General features: G+C 36.1%; 1 protein-coding gene across 1 annotated transcript in view; it reads right to left on the bottom strand.

Annotated features, from left to right (window-relative positions):
- ANGPT1 (angiopoietin 1) overlaps positions 1-24,054 on the bottom strand; it is a 152,708-nt gene that overhangs the window by 5,676 nt on the left and 122,978 nt on the right. The window contains exon 8 of the mRNA XM_005479425.4: positions 7,389-7,519. Within this exon, the coding sequence (XP_005479482.1) occupies positions 7,389-7,519 (131 nt within the window). The remainder of the gene's footprint in view (positions 1-7,388; positions 7,520-24,054) is intronic.

Genomic DNA, 24,054 nt, shown 5'->3' with positions numbered 1-24,054 from the left:
GAAGTAACACTTCATAATGAAATCTTGAGGGATGAATTTATGCCAGATAAATTCTGACAATTTTCTATTTTGGTACAGCTGTCTTCCCTTTGATTTCAATGTTATGCCTAAGGGGGCAATAACCAAAGAAAGGGAAAGCTGTACAGCTGATGTTTTACTGTAACCAGAGTATAATCTTGTAGAAATTTAAGATGAAGTTAAACAGAGGAATCCTAATCCTCATTTTTCAAAGCTGGAACTAAGATGCAGCTGGGTTCTGTTTATGGTGTTGGGATGAAGACCTGGCAAGCTGACCTAGTTACCATTTCATCTTAAAGGAACAGGAATAGATGCAAAAATGCTCTTTTTTGGGTTGAAGGTTTTCAGTGATGCCATACAAAATCTGTGTTAAAACTGGAATAAGCCAAAGAAACACATAATTTTATAAAACAATTGTGAGGACTTGCTCCAACCTGTCGTCATAGATTTTTTCTAAATAAACACTTATTTCAAAATGTGTTTTAATGATCTTAACTTTTTTCCTATTGTACTGTTCTTGTTAGTGAGAATGAATGGAGGAATGTTTTAAAGATGTTTCCTAATATTGCATTAAACTTTGGGTTTACTTTCTCACTGTATTTTTCTTTTTAAGTGAAGTGGGTCTTTTTGTTTGTTTGGTTGGTTTTTTGTGTTTTTTTCCTTCTGTTTTGGTTTTTTTTGATTTATGGTGTCTTTTTTTTCTCCATATGGCAATTTCTCTCCTTTCTCCCCTGCAGTCCTCTGAAAGGCCTTCAGTCCCCTTAGGGCCTCAGATTATCACAAGACTTCCTATTGCATGTCTCAACACCAAAACTCACATCTTTGGATGGATGCAAAGGAAATTTTTTTTTACAGATGCTTTTTATGTTGAGGGAAAGAGGAAAGCAAGCAGTGACTTTCTTGGTAGCTATGAAGGAGTGAGGGAACACAAACCAGAGATTTCTAAAAGATATACCTGCAGCACTGCCATTGCAGAAAACACCAAATTGAACAACTCCAGAGCTGTGAGACAGCCTGAACAAAGGAAAAACCTCAGTAGCCAGATGTTGGCTTATTACTTGGAGTTCATGGAATTTTCTCATGAATAAGCTTGTTTATATTTCTCTGCATGGTAATGGCTTTCCCAAATAATTATAAAGTCATCTTTGAACCGCAGTAAGATTTTAACTTTGGAGATAACTTTTGGCAACAATTTCCATGGGATTTTTGAATCAGGCATGAAAATGATGAAGAGTGGGCATTGTAAGAAGTGATAATAGAAGTAAGATTTTAAAGTGAAGTGGTAGAAAGAGGGTTTACATGAGAAGTTTAAGAGAGACTGTATTCAGAAAGAGAGGTAGTTTCTTCAAGTTGTTGTGACCACAGAATCACTAATAAATCATTTGAATTGAGGGCCAATTCAATTTTTTAGGTTAGCCCACCTCTAATATTTTGTATAGTACAAGCAGCACTACCATCTCTATTTCTAATAAAAATCCCTAGGTCATAACATATATTTTCCAGACAAAATATAAATTAAATAATGCATAGATAAATTGTTTGAAAGTTCAGCTATACAAATAGAAATGAATCCTCACTGTAGATGGCTGTTCTTCTGGAACAGTTAAAGTAGTTTCACATATTGTGTATGGTTATGCTTTGGTCTTTAATTCATGTTGCTATAACCAATGGGAAATTGTTAAATTTCATTTCAGCTCTTTTTATGAATAAATATAGTTTTTATGCTTAAGCTACCTATCTCAGATAGTTGAGCTCCAGACTACAATATACTGTATTAGATCTTTGAATATTAATGTATATTAATGATATTATGTATATTAATGATATAATGTATATATCCACAAAATCTTGCAAAAATGCCTAATAAAAGGGCATTGCTCAAATGACTAACAATATTAAAAGAAAAAAAAAACAAACACAAGCATCTTATATAATGATTTTCAAAAGTGACAAGTACAATTTTGCATTATAGAATCTTCTTTGTCAAAAGCAATATTAATAAAGGGCTTTTGTATGCCAAAGCCAACAGAGTTGCTGTTTTGGCTTGTATAAACTGCAATTAAGCATGTATGCATGTAAAATTCTTTTTTAGTGACCTAATGCTCGTCAGTTAATGAGTGCACTGTAAGGCTGGTGCTCACTGGGAACTGCAATGATTGCTCAGGTTTGATGGGAGGTTCTTAGTTGACTTTCACATGCTAAAATAATAGCTGTCTAAACACTGCACATTTGATGGCAAATGCTTTCCTCTCACATTTCAGTTCTCCCTCCTGAGGACACTGAATGTCTCCAAATGAAGCAGAATCAGTGCATGCCATTTATTAAGATCCAAAGTTTGTCTGAATGCTACATTTGTATGGATTAACAGAATAAATGGATCCTGTGGAAAACAAATATTTATTTCTAGCCCTCTGGATTTGTCCATAAAAATTAATGTATTTGGCAACAAAGCCAATAGGAAAAGTTTTGAATCTAAAAATATTGAAATAGTCCCCAGTGTTCAAAAGAAATAGAAATTTATTTTAGGAAACATTTCAATGTTTCTGACATTCTGTAGTTTAAAGAAGTTAGATGGCAATGCTTAGGATCTGGTGATTTTTCATTGGTAATTTCTCTGGATGAAGTTTCGGATGACACCTCAAGCTATCAGTGGAGCCATGGGACAGAGTCCAAAAGAGTGAATGTAGCAGGAAAGACTTAGGATTGTTTAATCAGAATTTGAAAGAAAAATTGCCAACAATTTAAAATTAACTAAAAACCTCTCAAAGAAATGTAAATGAATTATGTCTATTCTTTCTAGAGGTAGAGGTTATGACAGGATGGAACACAGTTAAATTATCATAGAATTAGCTAGCCAACATGCAAAGTGTTCTTATATTAAATGCAGACAAACTCAGTAACAGATTTTATCACGAGAACAGAAATCTTGAAATACATAGAAACAAACAGATAGAGAAGAATCTGTCTTGTGAAGGGTCTAAATGACTTCTGGAAGAAACTTCTATGTTATTTTATTCCTTAGAGTACTGGATTGACCAGACTACTTGACAATCTGAAGATTAAATTAGAATTTAGCTGTCATAAGATGAAAAGGCATCAGCTTTTCATATTGACTGGATAATGTAGTCCCTTTCATAAGGACCTTTGTATGAGGTAAAAATAACATGAAACTTGCAGACTGGTGGCTATGTTCTAGTATATCAAAAGTTAGTCACTTCCTGAAGATCTCCTAACACTGTATTACAGTTGCCCATATTTAATCTTGATAAACATACCAATGTTTTTGTTAAAATTTGTGCATAATCATATGTCTAATTAAATATTTTGAATATTTCAAGCAAAAAATCAAATAATATTCTAACCATTTGATTATATTTTTTCATAAAAATATTTGGGAATATAAATGGTACTTCATTAATGGTGCATTCTGAGCAATTTCTTTATGAAAGCAGGAATGTGAATAAAAATTAAAAACCGGTGGTTTTTTTATATAATTAGGTGCATATCCAGGGGTTCAGGTTGGATAATCTCAAGTGTCCTGCCATTGTTTCTTTCAAATATTCAGTTTCAAGGAGAATATAAGAAAAACTGTGGCTTTTCCAATTGGAGTGTATGGGCAGATTTCTATATTCAGCCAAGAACTTCCCTCCAAGTCATGACATGAATCCTCCATCCCCTTCTTGCAGAGATTCATAAAATTCACCACTTGGAGAAAAAAACATTGAAACAACATGCAGTGAATGCAACAAGGTTTTGGAGTCATTGAGCAGCCTCTGACTTAATAGATGAGAAATCTATTAAGGCTCAATAAATATGTGTTTAATAAATACATATTTCTCTGATTCAGGAAGGCCCTGAGATTCAAAAGATACTGAGAAAATACTCAAGGGAGGGATAATTTATTTGCATTGCTCTTATGCCTGTATTGTCAGAGACAGGACACTACAGCTGGATGTACCTCTGCTCCCAGTAAAATAAAACAAACAATTTATTTCAGTTATCTCTGCTGCTTCACACCTGGAAAGATATCTAGAAAGTCCCCCTGTCTTTGTAAAATGATTTTAGGGATCAGAATTTTAGCAGTATTCTCACTTCTCACTTGAAGCAAGGTAAATGTCTTTGTGAACAACTCAGACTACAGCCAATTCCAGACAAAGAAAATCACCTTAAAACTTTCTTGGTGGGCCGAGATACCATAAGTCACGTTCCAGTTACTGAAAACAACTTCACAAACAATTTGGGGCTCAGCTGACAGGTGGTATCTGCCAGAATAGATGGGAATTTGGCTCAGGAATCTGATCCAAAGATATTAAATGCTAAGGGCTGTATTGGAAATCCAAGCATTTTGAACTTCTACTCACAGGCTTATTCTGGGGACTGTTGCATTTTTAGTGTTGTTTCTTGCAAAAAAGCTGTGTACATAACTCATTGGGACACTCTTCAGACTAAAGCTTGAAGTAAGATGGGGATATACATATATATAACCCTCTTTTTTTTTTTTTTTTAAGTTTACTGGCCCAAGATATTGAAAAAAGGAAGAAATTATTTGAATGAATAATTTGTCCTCCTTTAAAGTAAAACTAACATACTTAGGTTAAATTTTTCTGGTTACAAAAAAGCAGCTAAAACATCTAAATATGATGACAGTTTAGAGAGGTTAAGAATCCAGCTCATACGCATAATTTTGAAGTCATTCCTTAAAATCCATGTGAAGATAGAGGCAAGTAGCATTGAATGGCTCTTTAAAATACAAGAAAGACATACACAAAATACACTGTTGGTGCTTCTGTATTATTCTCTCAGTATTTAATTTCTCATTCTAGGGAAGAGGGATGAGATATAGGAGGAGAGAGAATAATAGTCATGATATAGACCAAATAAAACTGACAACTAGCAAGATCACAGAGAGAAATGTGTGTTTTCCTTACATTTTTATTTTCAGCCTTGATTATAACCATATCACAGTCTTGAGCTTTGGCTTATCTCAGCCTTTATTCCTGACATAAATATATTCATTTCACCTCATAGAGATAACAGACTCACCCAAGCTGTCAAGATAGCTAGAAACTTGCCTGTAGATTTCATACCATTCATCATTAAAGAGCTCTCTGTGATGTTGCCAAAACTAACATTCTGATATCTTTTTTTGGGGGGGAAAGAAGGTTTTCCAAAACTTGTTATCATTGCTACTTTTCTAAATTAGTCTTTGTCTGGTAGAAAACTGAAATACACTCCCTAAAAAGATGTCTTAGTATTTAATTAAATTTGGATATTTCTCAAGGAATGAGAAAGTGATTTCAAGGAGAAAAGCATAGCAGAGTGTTTGAGGAGAACTCTTGCATGATTAAAGCCTTTCTTGAGGAACTACAAATTACAGTGCTGTACAACCTGTCTCCAAAGGAACAGTACTCAGAGTCTAGTCCAAAACAGTAGATTAATCTATCTCCAAAGGCTAATTGCACCTCCTTTTATTGTGTGGTGATTTGCTAAACTTGTGGTTTTCTCAGCCTTTGGTAATTCACCCCTTCTTCCCTATTCATTTCATTTGGTACCAGTAAATTCCAATGTGTGGCTAAGCTGTTGATTTACAGGAATGCTGCAGCAATATATGTGAACCTTGTGGGATGGTTGTTCAACAGCAGACTGACCTTAGCAGGGTGTTGACCTGTCACAGAGCTCAGAGCAGGAAAATAAACAAAGCCTCAGCTCCCAGAAGGAGCTGCAGGGTATTTCCAGGCAGCTCAGATACTTGAATGAGTCTGCACTTCAGCACAGACACAATTCATGCTCAGGAGCTCCTCCTGACTCTGGCCTGCCCTGGAAGTAACACACTTTCATTTAGCATGTTCTCCAAAGGGAAAGGGCAACAGAGTTAATTAAAATAATCTACTGACTTTTTTTCCACTATCTGTCTCCAGATCTGTCTGGTTAGCTTCTATTTTTTACAGAAATGGGGAGGTAGTGTCTTATTATCCATCTACAGGAAGAAGCTTCCCATGATAACTTTTATTATGATATACCTAGAAGAAGTTAGAAGAGCTTGAAAAATTGGCTCCTTAAAGACTTTCCCAACTGGGTCACTTCCAACTGGCAAAAGAGAATGCAGAGCAGGACTGAGCATGTGGTATAAATTCTCAGTGATGGGAAACCATCTTCTGTTAGAGATGATTGCTTTAGAGGCTCATATGTGCCTGGATGTGGCCTGAGCTGAACTCAGAGTGCCAGTAACCACAAATAATACAGGTTTAACAGTCTGATCCAAAAGAATTAAAACTGTACATGCTACAGGATTTTTTTTCCAGAAAAGTTAGAAATCACTGAGGAGAGTCTCTGAACAAGATCAGATGTGAAGATAAGAAAGGGACTTTCTTGGTCATACAGTCAGTAAACCAAATAATCTTTGGTTTTGGTTTAAACCTCAATTTAAGCTTTCTGCTATAATGTGGTGTTCTAGAGATAAAAATGAGCTTGACCACACAGGGACCAGGACTGATTATCATTTGCCAGAGAAAATTCTCACTCTTAGGAGCATTAGGAGTCTGAATGGAGAGATAATCTCAAATATTCATTCTCTCTGCTGCAGGGAAAAAGTACCAATCATCCACTCTATATTTAGAAAAAATACCAATCATATACACTATACTTGCTGGAAGTCAGATCAACTTGGGACTTTAAACTGTCCCTGTAACTTGCCTGTGCTCTTCCCCACATCAACTCTTCTTTCTTTCCTTCTGTAGTTTGACTCTGCTCACAAAGGAAATCAGCTTAAACCTTCCAGATTTAAACAGGTGGTTGTGGGTCTAGTCTTTCACAGGGGAGTGAATTAGTCATTTAGTGTCTTTATGCATTATGTTCACCTAACAGAGAAAGTTTAACCATTATAAATACCTTAATAACAGAATCACATCCCTAAATGGAATAGATAATGTATTACAAGTCTAGACTAGGATTGTTTATAAACTTTGCCATCTAATATCTAATACCTGGCCATTTCTTCTCTTTATTTGCTGGTTGATTGTCCAACTTCTGAAAAACTTCTTTTCACCTTTTTAAGCTTTTATCTTTTTTAATTTTGCATTTCTTGCCTAAACAATTACACTAACTTATACTTTCCTCTTAGATGTTCTTGCAACAGCTTCAGTGCAGGAGTATACTGACTGCATCTCTGGATAATCCTTTCTCTGCTGACAGGAATCTAGAGGTATTGGCATTTTGACAATATATGTACAGAAAAAATAGCAGTAATAATAATAAAAGAAATTTTCACTCAGGACTTATACATCCATGACACAACTTCATCCGTGGTTACTTTAGGAACACATAGTAGATTCCTATTAATGTATCATATTTTCAGAGTCAGTTGTACTCACCTCCAGTCAACATGAGAGCACATTTACACATGCAGTTGTCATTGTCAGCATCTTTTGTACTGAATTCAGCACCATGCAAGATCAGACTACTCTGTTTTCCAGCAGTTCCACTGTGACCTTTTAAATAAAGCCTGAAACAACAAGGGAAAGCAATCAGGGTCACCAAAACAGAAAAGAAAGATAAGAGATTCAGATTTTTTCCATATCAGGTTGGCATTGTATGAAGTGCGCCCAGAAAACTCATGAATCTCTTAGGTTTTGTCTAAATTGCTCTCTTGTTTCAGGTGTGACATTTAGGGGACATTTAGGGTTTTTCAGTGTATCTGTAGTAGCACATAGTCCTTCCTCCAGAGCAGAATCAAGCTCAAGGGATCAGAACTGGAAAGACAAAAAAGCAGAGGCAGTGAGAGAGGAGGAGTGAGAAGAGGTGCCCCGATATCTGGAATACATTGACAGAATGACTGACTACTTGAGTAGCAGGTTTCTTTACTGTTTCTTTCCTGTGGCACAGAAACAGCAACCCCACTTTACAGGAGTTGTGTTATTAATGCCTGGGATTGAAAGAGGATTTTAGCAGCCTTAGAACTTTTAATTCCACAAGCCAAAAACTCAGTTCTGCCAAAGCTGTCTCTGAGTGACAAATAGAGAATAACTTAGAGTTCAAGCCACAAAAGTCTTCATAATTTGCAATGCAAACCATCTCTTTTTTTAAGGAGTCTTTCAACTAGCTGAAACCACAAACATGAGCTACGAGCTGGAGCTCAGCTGCAACAAAGGTTGCAATGAGGAGATTAGAGGAGAGGAGAGGAGAGGAGAGGAGAGGAGAGGAGAGGAGAGGAGAGGAGAGGAGAGGAGAGGAGAGGAGAGGAGAGGAGAGGAGAGGAGAGGAGAGGAGAGGAGAGGAGAGGAGAGGAGAGGAGAGGAGAGGAGAGGAGAGGAGAGGAGAGGAGAGGAGAGGAGAGGAGAGGAGAGGAGAGGAGAGGAGAGGAGAGGAGAGGAGAGGAGAGGAGAGGAGAGGAGAGGAAGGTATTGTTTATCATAATAGCTTCATATGCAAGAAGGAAGAGACAGGATCTGAGTGTCACTGGAGAAGTTCGAAGCCACAATCCTTACACTCAGGAGTAAGCCCTAGCCACTGGAGCAAATAAGAGAGGAAGACACATCCCTCCCCTCTCCTTGAATCTACAGGCTAGGAATAAATCAGCCACAAGGCTAACCAAGAAGATGATTTGCTAAGTAGTGGGATAGTCTTCTCCACTGAAGTGAGAGACATCTGTTCTCTTTCCTCCAGGGTTATTGCAGAGGGGCAAATATGTCTTTTAAATATCAAATATAAAATGCATAAGGAGTTACAAGAACAGAGGCAGGACATAAGCAGGAGAGATGTCTGCTTTTCTCTGTGATTTACCTCAGAGTGCTGTACTAGAAAAAGTTTTCCCAACTTCTCCCCCAGATAGAGACAGCAAGGAGAGCAGATGGCAGTCACTGACTGTGGCTGCATCTCTGTTGTTGTTTTTTATCTAGTTACTTTGCATGAATAGAAGAGTAAATACCTATACCAGAGTGACATTCACCCATTTGTTTACATGGAAGGCATACTTTGAGCATCAGTGCTCACAGTATTAACATCAAGAGTGGAGAACATCCCTGACCTTTCTAGCCTATAATAGTAGCAGTAGTTAAACCACTGGCATTTTTCTGAGGTGAGGAGAGTCTGTCCCAAGACTGAAATTTAAATAAAACCCACTTCTCCCACAGAACATTGGAGCTGAATTCTGCTTATGAGAGCAAGGGCACCATATGACAGCTTTCCTTAACCAAGCGCATGGCTGCTGGTTTTTGTTTGTTTAGTGTTTTTTTTTTGTTTGTTTTTTTGGGGTTTTTTTTTGTTGTTTTGTTTTGTTTTGTTTTGTTTTGCTTTGCATGCATCTGTGGGTGGATATTAGGTACAAATAAAGCCAATTGAATTAAACTTGTCACAGAAATTCATTACAGAAAAGCCTTGTCAGGATATCTGATGAGATTACTTAAAATGTGAAGGCATAGAACTAGATCTTAGCAATCTACAGAGTTTCACACTTGTAGACTGAATCTGAGAATACCCTATTGTAAACTGATGTGAACTTCACCTAATTTTCAGTGAATTTCTTCCTATTTGTCCTTTGTTCAACTCTAAAAGTTGAGACAGTAGATGCTGAGCATGAATATTTAAAAATAAAAAATGAATTAAAAAGGAATTATCAGGTTTATTCTTTTAAAGTAGTTACACTGCCTGCCTTAATTTGATTTTCATTTTCATTGTTACATGGCTGAGGCTGATGATTAAATACTTTGGATTCAATCCTTAGAGCAAATTTTGTATATATAGATAGAAAACTACACACACATAAACATACAAAAGTTTTTGGTTTAAATACAAATATCATGCATAGTCAAGTACCTTCTGATAGCACAAAAATAGATAAAGCCAAGTGTAAGCCTCAATAAAAGAGTGTGAAAATCCTTTGTAATTTAACAAGAAACAACCCAGGAACAGGAACACAGGAAGGTCATTGCATTATGCTATTGCCCAGTCATGGTGGAAATTAGCCTGTAATGACCATGTTAATCTATCAAAGGATGTTTGTTTTAGACAAGATTAATCTAAGATCTGTCTTTGTTTAATACAAATGAAAGGCTGGAATTGATCCCATCTTCATTCATTGGACTTTTGCCTTGTTTTTGGTCTGTGCCTAATATTTTGCAGAACACAATAAACTTCCCTGAGGTTGTGTTGATAGAGAAATTATTTTGTCACATGATATCTATGATCTGAGATTAAATGGCCGTACATCCTCATTATATCAGCCACACCAAGGCTCACAGAAGCCTCATAAAGTTAGTATAAAAAGCAAATGCTGTTTACTCAAATAAGAAAGACAAGGTTAGCCAGATCTTTTATTAGCAATCAACTCTATAAAACCCACTTAGTCCAATAAAAAATTACAATCTAAGAAAACGTAAAACATAAAGAAGAAAATATTACTTGGTATTCAATGTTTTCCCCAAAGGGTGAGGGTATTGGGATTGTTTACAAGCTCTTTACTTTCCCTAATATTTTACAAACATTCCACTCATCACAGATTTAGATCTTGTCAGTTATGTTTGACAATTCCTCAACACAATTTGTCTAGTAGGTCTCAAGTGACTTTGAAAGAATAAAGCTTAACTTGGCTCTGAGCTCTAGAGTGCTTATCATACTGCAGCCATGTGCAGATGAACCACAGCTGAAACAGTAATTCTGTTTCTTTGGGCTTTTCTCCCTGGATTGGCATTGCCCAGCAGTTAGGAAAAAAATGACACTGCAAAGTTGGCACTGCTTTACACCAAAATCAGATCTCAGTCAAAACCCAGAGCTGGTCCTGAAGCAATCAGCAGCTTCAGCTCAAGGCCGACAAGTCCAAGCTATTCCAGCTTGAGACAGCGAGTCAGCCCAGCAGCAGGGCAACTGATGAGCTCCTTAGCTCCCAGGAGCAATACACATCTTACTACTTGGACTTACTTAGTTATTCAGTATTCTCAGATTCAGATTGGTAGGACTGAACCTTTAAAAAAACTACAAATAACTACTAGGATATTCCCTCCCTTAGTAAAAATGGCGATTCAGGGTATAGTTCCTCTCGGCTGTTCTTGGAGATGAAGGAAAGGAAGTTAAGACTAAAAAGCCACTCATTACTGATTAGAAGTCAAAGAATATTTTAAAGGGTACATTTCCAGTCTTCCCATTTGCTCACAGCCAGAAAATTCTGATCAAGGAAAGAAGGTGAAACGCTGCTCTGATTTACACAATAGGCGGGAGGAGCAAATTCATGCTCGTATAAGCAAAAATAAATCTACTTTATCTGCATACAATGAAACTGAAAAAGCAAGAAATAAGCAATAGCAGCTTTGTGTAATGTGTAAATAGGAATGAGAGAAATATTGCATTTTTATATGAAATTTTAAGGACTTCTGATGATTTTTAAATGAAATTTTAAATTCATTAGGAGGAAAAGAGCAGCCCTCATTTAGAAAGTAGCAACTTTCATAGCTGATGTACTTAAGAAGAAACAAAAATTTTTTTTAAATATTGCAAATGTATCATCTTATTTAGCATGAATGTTAGGATCATTCTGCATTTTATCTTGTGATATAGCAATGGCAGCCTGGGATCTCGCTTCTCAGATGGTGAAGGAGAATTCTTAAGGATGTTTTGCTTTTCATCATTCTTACTGTGTGACACAACTTGACTATCTGCAGTCCATTGAAACAAAAGTAAGGTATATTGTATGCAAAGAGTAGATCTAAAAATATTACATAAACAACTGCAGGACAGCCTGAAAAGACATTTTAAATTTACATCAGAAATTTTTGCTTTTGCTGTGATTAGATGACCTCACATTCTTTCAAATATATACAGCTTAGCTATCTTCATACCGTGTTTAAAGACTTTCACAGATAAACTTGGGATGATTCCAAATAAATAACAAAAAATATTAAAATGGTATAGTTCTGCAACATACGGCTGTGAAAATTGCAACATACTGAATGAGATATAAAAAATTCTGAAAAATATAATGCAATCATAAATCCATGTAAAAAAGTTGTGTGCTAAAAGTATAAGAAATAGTTTCTGATGCAGTGCTTTACATATCAAACATTGAACCTTAAACTTAGGGTTTTTTTATTTATTTTTGCTAGAATGAGTGAGAGTTCAGTAGAACTCCCAGAATTTAATAGTAGCTAGTTTTCTCTATTTTTTTTCCATTAGAGCTGCTAGAGATCACTCAATCCTTTACTTCTATCAGCCTCTCAATGAAACAGCTAAGTCACATCTAGCTTTGTTGGTGAGAAATACTTGTCTGTAAACAAACAAACAAGATAATAGTTTATTGCAAACATGACAACCATCATTAGGAGATGTAGAGAACCATCTCAACTACCTCAATGTGCAACTCTTGACTATGATGAGTTAAGAGCAAATTTCACCATTGCCAAAGTGCTAAAAATATGAGCAGAGATCTCCTTGACTGGAATTCATAAACATAAGTAATGGCCTAATATCCTTAACAACTAAATAGAGAGAACCAAGAGTCTTGAAGTAGGATTTAAAAGATTCAGCATGATAAGTGGAGAGAAGCACATCAAAGCTTGCCTTTGGGAAATACTTTAAAGGGATGTCTTCAAATTCCCACTTCAGTTTTGTTTCTGCAGCATAAAAAGTCCTATCTCCAGCCTGCTCATTCCACATGGCAGGAGTGAATCCCAGATTCTGATCCCTTCTCAAAGGAGGAGTTGTTAATTTTGATGGAAATGGTCATGGGGAAAAAAAATTGTGTGGGGATCAGAATCCTGTAGCCAGAGTTTCCTTTTCTGAGCTCTCTCTTCACTGGGTTTTATTTTTTCCTGACTTGGACAAGAGCAGAGGGCACCTACATCTCAATCCTTCTGACCTACTGGTTACCACTTAGGTATGTTCTGCATGTTAGGCATGTGAAAGACATCTTTGTTTTTAGAACCCATGTGACTGACATTACTTTGCCCTCTAGTTTAGAAATGTTTGAGGTTGAGGAGGGATTTAACTTGCATCTTAGATCTGGTTCACAGCTGCATCTAAATTTTAGATAGCTTAAGTTTCTGAAACTAAACCCACTTAAAAGATGCTGAAGTTGGTAGAGTTTCATGAAATGCTGTGTTAGTTAAACAATTCCATTCATAATGGGATTTAGGTGATTAAGTCCCTTTGTGAACCAAAGCTCACTGGACTGCAACCACTTAGGTGGACCCAGTATGAGATTATATTTAGGATACTCTTAAGTCTAGACTTTAATTGTAATAATTCTAAGAAATAAAAGAAAACAAAACCAGACAGCCGCTTTATTTTAAGTACAGGTTTGGGGGTTGTTTTCCATCAAAAATGCTTTGATTAATTATCAAACCCCCTTTTTTACCAATTAATATGACATCATGTCTACATTAAATATTGTTTGTTAGAATTCTGGCCAATGCACCTTTTTCTGAACATATTGTAAAATCCCACCAAGCCTCCCAATGGTAACGGTTGTCCATGAATAGCAAAATCACCTCTGTAATAAAGATACCTTACAAATATTCAATGATAGATAACATGTGAACAGGAGAAAAAACAATCTAAATAATCACTCTAGAGAAATACTGCTGTCACTGAGGTTGAAACTAAAATGTCTGCCAAAAGCTGGCTAAGCATGGAACTAAATATAATGTGGGAACTATCTGGGAATCATAACCCTGGTATTTTACTGATACACCCTAACTTTTTCATCATTTAGTACTCGCTCTAAAGAATAAAGGGAAACATCCTTTGTGTCTGCTAGTTTTTAAAATCAGTGGAAAGATCATCTCCTGACTGGAGACAGAGCACGAGCCATCTGTGGTGACCAGGGAGATAGATCCCAGTGAGTTTCAACTCTGTCAGAATGTAGAGTAAGAGGCATCTTAGTCAGTGCCCTTGTCCAGATTACAGATAGATTGCCTGGGCACCCATTTGGATCCTTTTTCTTCTTTTCGAAATAAAACTTCTTAAACATGACCTTTATTTATTCTTTTAAAGGGAGAGGAGAGGAGAAAATATTTTTATTTCATTAGGACAGTGCATACTCTCCCTATGAAAACAAACTAAATTAAATCAACACACAATTTTTTTAACCATGAATCAAGATTAACTAGCTAGCAAGAATGCAACACAAGATGAGGTAAATAATTATTAGAAGTAAACTAAAAGCTACCCCAAAAAAATGGAAAATACTTTGAAGAAACAAGATAGGAAGGAAGATGACAAAAACACCACTACTCAAAAATTTTGAGCTAGTGCTAACTCATTTAATAGAGTTGCAAGAAATATTCACCACCTTAATGGCTGCCTGTCTTTGAATAAATAACTGATGCAAAAGTATCAAAAGAGAAGCAGAAAGGGAATATCACATTTGGCGTCTGACTGGAGAAAATCAAAAATATCAACCATAAAACCTAAGAATACTGCATTTTTCCCACTCCCATCTTTAGCACAAACTTGAAAAATAGTGCACTTGGTAAATTCACCAATATGGACTTTTAATTTAACTTATATTCCTAAGGGAGTTTTTAATTGCGAACAGTAGGCATGATGGCTCTGTAAAATGTTGAAAACCTGAATAACGCAGTAAGAAACACTGACAACTTGAACAGATTTTCAATTTGACTCTTAATATTCTTGCTGCCTGCACATGAAAATAATTTTCTTCTACATTTCCTTTAGAAAAGTGTAAGACAAAATAACCTCTGTATTTCTCCTAGGTTGCTCTTTAGCAATGACTCACTGATGTAATTATTGTTTGACATCACTGCAGCTCCTTACCCATTCTCTTGTAGAGACAAGTGAAATGTGCCAGCTAACAAAATATTAATTCAGTATATCCACAGTAAGGACATATATCTGCCAATTTTAAAGATAAAATGAGAATATAAAATACAGCTATAAATGCATATGATCAGTTTGTCTTTGGAATTGTTTCAGTACAACCTGTCTAAAGGACAACAAGTGATTTATAGTAGAGGGATCCTTCCCAGGAATTGCACACTGTTAACTGAAAAACTGAAAAGCTTGTTTTCTATCTCTAAGAGCCCACAGCAAGTTTAGCTTGAGTTTGAACTTCAGACCTGACAGGTCAAAGGAGAAAAATATGTTTATTCTGGACAGTGAATTAGCAAACAACCCAGCCGTGAGTAAGAAACACATCTACATATTACAGAAAAATATAAAATAGTCTAGTAAGCCTGGATGTTGTACTGATTGCGACTTTTTGTATAAAATTAACAAATTTGCTTTTCTATATTAAATTTTATTAATAGATTAATAATTGAGTAAAGCACTGTACTTACTGAGTACTGGGTAAGGATAACTAAAAGACATCAGGATCATTTTTCCTAATGCACAACACACGGCCTGTCATACTGCTGTCTGCAGGCAAATGGTGCTTTGTCATGGTTTGCAACAAGTGTTTAAAAATATGTTTATTCTGGACCGTGAACAGGCAAACATATGCTTCTATTGCTTGAAATACATGCTACAGAAGCCACATAAAGTCCCTGGCAGTGTGAGCTGCTAGGTTTGCAGCTGATGTCAGTAGCATGGTGGTGATGGAGAGGAAACATACGGTAACACTGGGTTTTACTGCTAACAGAAACAGAAACATACTTTAGGCTACTATCACAATGATGTGTTGAACAGAAATAATTCCCTCTACTCTAATCTCTCACCAAATACAGCACAGAAGAGATACATTAATCTGCTACTACCATTTTCTGTTAAAACTATTTTTCAACACAATACTTATTAAAACAAAATCACCCACCAATTCTTTTTTTCTCATGCAAATCTGAAATGAAACTTTTCAGTTATTAGATTTATTACACTTTTTTATTAAATGAAAGCTAAATTCTTGCTACAGAAAAAAAATTCACTCTCTCACCAGCTACATAAATGCTAAGATTTCCTTTTGCTGCAGAAACTACCACTTTTGTCCTGATTCATGGCTCTATAAAACATGATATTAATTTATAAAATGTTGAGGCTGAATTAATTTCAAGCTTGAAATAACTAGAGATGATCAATGTTTTAAATGGACATATAAACACTGAACTATGCTAAACGATAATGCAAATTATTTTTATATCTTTGAAGATTGATGAACATCTTAAAAAGTAAAATACAAAATTAGAAGTTATCTGAACTTTTTCCCAACATATGGACAAAGCCAAGGTTAGAGAAATTTGCTTAATTCAAAGTGTAACCTAAAATAAAAAATTTTTTTCTCCCTACTCAAACAGACTTCCCAGGTTTGGCTGAAGCCAACAGCAGAAATGCCAAAACTGATTCTTAAGGGATTTTTTTTCAGCACTGAAATACAGGGACTCTACAGAGAAAGTAATATTTTACAAGTTTTTAAGGTTTATGGAAGTAATCAGACCCGCTGATGCTTATCTTTACTGAATTGCTGAAGCTTGTGGTGTTTGTATACCTTTATTCAAGGATCTGTTTTACAGACATTGAAGTTAGTGGAAAAGTTCAGTGAACATTTGTTGGAAATTTGATTTATCTTTAAATTGATTAATCATGTTTGAAAATCCAGTAAAGGAGACCCACACAACTACAGTAAAGTTTAAACTTAGTACTTCTTCCAAAATATGCTTGGAAGTTCCAAAAGTCTCATAAATATAGTTTGCTGAAATCCATGCAGATATATTGTAATAGTGGATTTCATAAATCTATGCTTTAGTTGTACTGAGGGTGACATTAATTATACACTGTCATCCACATAGGTTATACATTATCCTAATTAACTGTTTTAGATAAAATGGAAATAGAAAGCTTCATGTATCAGCATGCTGTTCATGCTTGCTTTTACCCTGATGGCTACTGTAGAGATACTGGGTTTTTCTTACCAAGCAGTGTCATTGAGAAATGTCATTTACAGGCTGCAGTAGAATATTTATCACACAGTTCACTTAATTGAAAGTCATTAATCATAAGTAACTACAAAAGTTACTAATATCATAGATAGACTTATGTTAAAAATTTATATTAATCTTAATGAGATAAGTTGGTGTTTAGAAATTAATGTGTCTAAAGTCCATGTAGGTTGGGGGGATGGGTGCTAGTGTTTTGATTTGGGTTTCTTGTGGGGTTTTTGGTTGCCAACAGAATTCCTGACTGAAGTATGACTACTGAACTTACTTTTTCTAATCAAATTGGATGTTGAATAAGGCGCAACATGTAATCACCATTAAGAAATTATTTAAATACTTAATTGGACAAAACATCTAGGTTAAATAACATTTTTCCCTCATATTTCCACTGGCACAACAGTAAACTGAAACTGTGAAAGGTATTTTTCAAATATCATAGAATGACAGAAAAATTTATGTTGGAAAAGATCTTTAGGGTCATCAAGTTCAATTGTTAATCCAGGACTGCCAAGCCCACACTAAACCACATGCTGCTAAGCACCACATCTCCACAGGCTGTAATACCTCCAGGGATGCTGGCTCAACCACCTCCCTGGGCAGCCTGCTCTAATGCTTGACGATTATTTCTGGGATTTTTTTTTTCTCCAAATATCCAATGTAAAGACCCCTCATGCAGCTTGAGGCTGTTTCTTCTTGTCACTTGTTACCTGGGAGAAGAGGCTGACCCCCCCCCCCCCGCTACAGCCTCTTCTCAGGCAGTTGTACAGAGGGATAAAGTCCCCCCAAGCCTCCTTTTCTCCAAACTGAACACCCCCAGCTCCCTCAGCTACTCCCCAGAAGACTTGTGCTCCAGACACTTCCCCAGCTCCTGTGCCTTCACCAGGACATGCTTCAGAAATCTCTAGGCGGTTTGTTGAGGTTTTTTTCCTGTGTGAAGAGCTTGAATATAAGGAAATTAATCATTATTGATAAAGGTGGAAATAGTCTGCAATTAATTTTTTCATCAATTTATTTTGAATATTTATTCTTTATTCTGGACTAGCAGTGCAATCTTCTTTTACAATCGTGCCCCTTGCAGCATTTGCAGTTTCTGTTTTATAAATTTTTCCAGTTGTTAATGACCTAGTAACCCTATCAAACCTTACTACAGCATTGGTTTAATGTGGATGGAATGGAATGAGTTTGCAGCTGCCAACAGACTACAATGTAAAGAAATAACTTAATGAATAACACATTAAAATAAATATTTTGGGTTCTGCATGAGATTTTCAAGATTTATGCTGGGATTCGTGTCAAGAAATGTGTGCTTCCCACCACGTGAATCCCAGAGGAAAATGCAAGGATGTTTTGGGGAATATTATTTTCAAAGCAAAAAGTTAATCAGAATTTTCTTTCTCTTACCTGTGTTTGAACTTGATCAGTCCTGATGGATAAGCCATTTCACTGTTTATGAATTTCCTCCAATCAGAATAAAGGGCTTTATCTGGTGGCTGTGTACTCAGACTCATGACATCAGTAAACAGCAAGAGAAATTGAAAAATCCTCCACTTTGTGGAGATGACAGGAGAAGCAATAATTTCCAAATATGGAAACTATAGAAAATAGTATAAATGACAACATAATTGTCATGATCTCTTTCTGACCCTTATATTTTAAATTTTTTATGGCTTTATGTCATCTTAAAGAGTGTGCAATCATAATGAAACAAGAGTGACTCGACCCTCAGTGAGGGCTCTGGTGGTCCTGCCTCAACGAAGTACTGACAATGTACTTAAAGGAAAAAACATTACTTGGGTACATTGCAGAATGAGTAAAAAAAAAGTCTGTGCAAAAAAATTAAAATGGAGGATGGGAAGGAGAAGAAGAAAAAAGATGGGGATGAGAAAGCCAAGGCTTCTCTTATTCGTATAGTATCCTTCACACCAGCAATATTCATTTTTTGATTAAAGATTTATTAAATTAGAAACTAGTTGTAGAATAAAAGCACTTATATACACAAGTGCATCCCACCTTCAGTCTGAATAGTGTGCAACAGCCTTGCCTTGATCCCTTCACTCATTAGTGTCTGTATTGTACAATATGCAACACTTATCTTCTGGCTTTTATCTCCATTATCACACTAAGATTAGGCTTTCAGTATAAGGGCAAGTATTTAGGAAAAGGCAACAAATTTTATAAGTGACTGATGCATAGAGAGTTTCTGTGAAATGTTTATAGCTATTTGAAAAATAAATATTGGCTTCACTGTTTCCTTGGTTTTCTTAATGCAAAATTAAGCTTAAAAAATGCCAAAATGAGTTATGTGGCACTAAGACCTTGGTAGAAAAATATAAACAGACTATTAAAACATATTTCAACTCCCTTGGCGTCATTTGTGGCCAACAAACAGTCATCTGTGAGTGAAAGGTTAACCGACTGTCACCCATTTATGATCCAAGTCCTTTCCTGGTGCCACACTGACCAGGCTAACAGTGCTCAGCATGTTTTACATGCCTTTTTCACCCTAAAACCCCAGGTCATGACCTAATAAGAGCTGTGATTCACAGTAATGACTCCTTTGGTTCAAATGGCATTGAGGTAGGTGCAAAGAATTTTTACTTCAGTGCAGCTGAATTATAATTCTAAATAAAAGAAAACCAAACGTGAACAGTGCACATGCACTTGGATCAAGAGTTTTTAGCTGTTCCAGCACTGATTTTAAATTGAAAACACTTCAGCCTCTAGGATCTGATGAAACAGAAGACTGGAGACCAAACTCGGTATGGTAGCAGGCACTTTTCTTTCTTTTTCTAATTAGGCTTTCATTGGTTTTGAGTACCTCCCTCTTGCAGATCTTTGCAGATCAACCAACCAATGAAAACTTTGCTGTATTGGATATCACAATAAGTTTGTGTTCTGACATTCAAAGTTTTTATCTGTTGGAAGGTTCATATAAATTAGCAGCTCTTCAGACATGGTGTATACCTCTGCTTTGTGGTCTAACTCATCTGCTGCATTTCTGCAGTGGATCAAATAATGAATAATATCTCTTTTTATTACCATTACCTTAGAGATAGAGACAGCTAAATCAAGTACTCATTTGATAGGACAAAAATCCAAAATCTCAAATCCAAGAGAACAAGGAACCTAAAGATTGGTGCAATAAATGACTACTGAAAAATCTGGGATGATCTCTTTGCCAGATTCTCTTCAGGCCCCACAGGTACGCTTTAGTCTTTGACTCATGAAAGAAGGAAACTCACAAAAAATACCCCACCACTTTGCTGGTATTTGCTGAAAATATAGTGAATCAGTGCAGCAAGTGTTTTCAGGATCAAGCTCTAGAAACCTTGCCAGTAGAGCTGTTAATGATAAAAGGATGGGGAAAACCCACTGGCATTGGTTGGCTGGGAAGCTGGTAACAGATTTCAGAGACTTTAACCATGTACATTCTAGATTAAATAGGGTTCACTCTAAGACTTTGTGATTGTGTTTTTCCAGCAGATGAAAGCTTGCTCTGTCAGTTCTCTCTGAGCAGACATGAGCTCATCCTGCCCACACTCTATCCTGGCTGGAAGCTGAACTGTCACAATAAGCGCGACACTGAGCCTACTCACAGGCAGGGTATTTTAGCTTGGGCTCAAAGCCACATGGGCAGGTCCACCAGGCTTCTGCTTAGCTCAGAGAGTGGGCAGAGAGTCAGCAGCTATGGGGGCACACAGAGCCCACACTCTCTGAGGGGGCCTCAGGTCCCATTCTTGGCTTCTGCATTGTGGAATCTAAGTTTGAATGCTTAGCTCATGGTGACAATTGTGGAAATTTCAGAAAACTTGGCAAGCAGCAGGTTTTGTTTTGTTTTGTTTTTTTTTTTTGTTTTTTTTTTTTAATCTGGATATATTGTCACTAATACTAAATAAATTTGTCATAATCTTGTAAGCATTTAGTGGTCAACTTCACTTTGATGGAGATCTTGATCGTCCACAGGAAAAATATAATTTTTCTCATTGAAGTCAGAGACACATCTCATTTTTTGTACTCAGATTTTCTACCTTTCAAGACTAGCATTTGGAAGAGTAATTTTTTTCAGTTTTGATCAAAGTTATGGGAAGAATAATGTCCAGGGTAAATATTTTGAGCTGGACCTGAATTTGATCCTGAAAATGTGCCGCACTTTACACTTGCACAGATAATAGTGAACAGAATTATGCAACCAGGGAATCTTCATTAAAGAAAATTTTTAATACAACATTTTTTAATTGTGAAATATTTTCTAATTATGAATTTTGCTGTGAGAGTTTTTCCTCAATCTGCATTTTAATTTTTAATTTGTTTTTCTGCTTGCACACTTAAGATAGATGCATTATGCTGCAATTCTAAATTTTCTGCATATCAGTGATTAACAAACATTAATGAAACTCTAAATTTTCACACTGTGGTGGTGCTGTATCTATCCGCAACGTTTGACATGTCCTTACATATATCCATTAGACTTTGTACACAAATTTTTGCTAATTTACATTCTGAATACTATTATAAGTTGCAGAGGGTATTAACATATACAAGAATTACATTATACAAGAATTTATTTAATTAAAGCAATGAAAAAGTTACAAGAGCACACAACCTCCAATTAAAATTATTATACCAAAAAAATTATTATATTATAAATTTTTTATAGAAATTTAGGTAAATAGCACATCACTTAAGCACATCATGCGATGGATAGTCTGAATTTAAAAACCACATGATCTTGCAGATGTTTGAATATTCTACAAAGAACAGTTTTGACATTAAAAAATTCTTCATGGGTGGCAAATATCCAGAAGAGCCTCAGCTACACAAGATCCTTTTATTCAGGAGCTGTTTCATGTCAAAACCCAGTGGAGATGAAGAAACAATGTTGCTGACTTCTATATCAAAATGTACACCAACAACAAAAATAGTACTTTTTAGCTCTTGGTAGATGCTTTAATGCAAGTAGTTTAAAGAAATGCAGTTATTTTTGGTGTTATTACTGATAGAAGTGGGAACACTTAAACTGGGGACAATCAAGTCCATTCAGCACAGGATTTGATAAATTTTGCTAAAATACTTGTTTTAAAATTCTTTCATAATGTAAATGTAGAGGTGGCATAAAGCAATAAAGGCTTAAAAGAGAGTAACACTTTTGCAAGAAGACTGACATTGTAGATAGTGACGATAATGAAAACAAAAGGAAAATAGTCATTTTAAATTGGAGAAGCAAAAGAACAGGTCAATATTATGTTAAAGCCTGTGCAGCTTTCTGTTAGGTGCCACAAAACACTCTGTCTTCCCCTGTTAGCTGGGACAGACCTTGTGGAATCTGCACTGAACTACAATATGTAAAAAGGAGATCACTACTGAGCTTCCTCTGATAAATTTTCTGCCAATACTTGCATTCATTAAAGAGTTCTCTCAGACCTCAGACTCATGTACCTGTGCAGCAAGTACCTAGCCCTCATGTACCTGGCCCTCAGCAAGGATTTGATAACACTGTTCTGTCTAGAATTACATTGTTCTCACGTAAATCTACTTTTTTTTTTTTTTTAAGTTTCTTCACTGAGTAGTAAGTGGTTGAGCTACTAGTTGCTGTTACTCTCAACTTTTCATGTAAAAATTTACTGACCTGAGTGACTACTACCCACCACATAGGAGTTAGGCTTTATGGACTCAGCAAGAGAAAGGTTTAAAACCACAAAACTTCCCTCAGCCTGCCATAACCAGCAACATGTGTCCTGCTGCAAATAAATTACTCAAGATTCACTGAGCCTCAAAGAGAGTACAAATGTGTGTAGCAGAATAGTATCCACTGGTTCATAACATAATTACATAATTTAATAAAAACCTATTTAATTCAAAATAAGACATGGAGCAGGGAGCATAATCTTAGAAATCCCTCTTGCACTTCATTGACAAGAGACCTGGTATCTATTCATTCACTGAGCAGTGAATTCATCCCTGCACAGTGTCAGGGATTCATGAGGAGCCTGTTCCCTGGCAGCAGGGATTGCTGCTTTCTCTTGGGAAGCAATAGCAAAAGTCTGGATACCCTCTGGCAAATGAATGCATTAACCCACGGCCTTTCATTTCTTTCCTGAGTAAGACAAGACATTGTCTCTACCTTCAGGCTGTGGGCTGTGAACTGTCAGGGGATATAAATGGAGGCCTTGCTATTTTCAGAATTTCCTAATGGTTAACTCTAGGCAGCTCTGTGCTTTGCATGTTGCCTGATTTGGCTTCTGTCTAAGCAGCTTATCTCTCCCCAGGCATGCACAGAGAATCGAGTGTCTCAGATAGGGTCCTGCAGTCTGCTCCTAGGGCTCAACAGCTTTAATATTAGCACTGAAAATCTTTATCTCACCTACCTGTAGGAAAACATGTGAATAATCACTTACATTCATTAAATCTAGGATGATGCCTAAGACTAAAAAATTGTTACAATTTTTTTTTTTTTGCCTAAAGTTTGAATTGATGTTTTTCTTTTATTGTAGATAAGCTTTATGGGAAAATAAGATACTTTTGTTCTTGCTCATATATTTTCCATTTCTTAAAAAAGTTTAGAAGTCTGGAGGAGGAGATAATGTCCTGCCCACTGTGTTCCATAGTGATAGCTGTGGTGGAACATATTGGAAAACAAGTTCCTCTTTCAGTTAAGTGGCTGAAAAGCCCTAAAATGCCAAAGAAAGGAAAAGATTCTTGAATCACAAGAGCAAAATCAAACTTAATTACTAAAAGTCTTATACTAATGTCCTATAAAAACTATTGGAAGGTGAGTTCTGCAGGCATGTGAAACTGAATATAAGGAGAATTATCCAGTATTGATGAAGGAAATATATCAATTTGGAGAGAAGGTAATTGAAAATTAACCTGTTAAGGGAAAAGGATAGAGAAAATCAAGACTGAAGACATCATTAATTTAGAGACAGCTTGTAAGACCTAATAATGAAAATAGATAACAGATATCTACCTATTATTGATGAATAAATGGATACACCAAAATGGTTAGGCCATTGTCGCATCAAATTCTGAATGTGACTTACACTGGAGGCATTGCCTCCCTCCTTGGAAACAAGGCTGCTGTACCACCAACAGTGTATATCTAGCAAAGCTTGTACATTGGTGCCTTTCTAAAATCTTAAGGAAATAATTTTCTTGTGTTTATGGA

Source organism: Zonotrichia albicollis, chromosome 1 (genome assembly GCF_047830755.1).
Source record: "Zonotrichia albicollis isolate bZonAlb1 chromosome 1, bZonAlb1.hap1, whole genome shotgun sequence".
Classification (NCBI taxonomy): Eukaryota; Metazoa; Chordata; class Aves; order Passeriformes; family Passerellidae; genus Zonotrichia; species Zonotrichia albicollis.
This window is presented reverse-complemented; position numbering and strand designations above follow the sequence as displayed.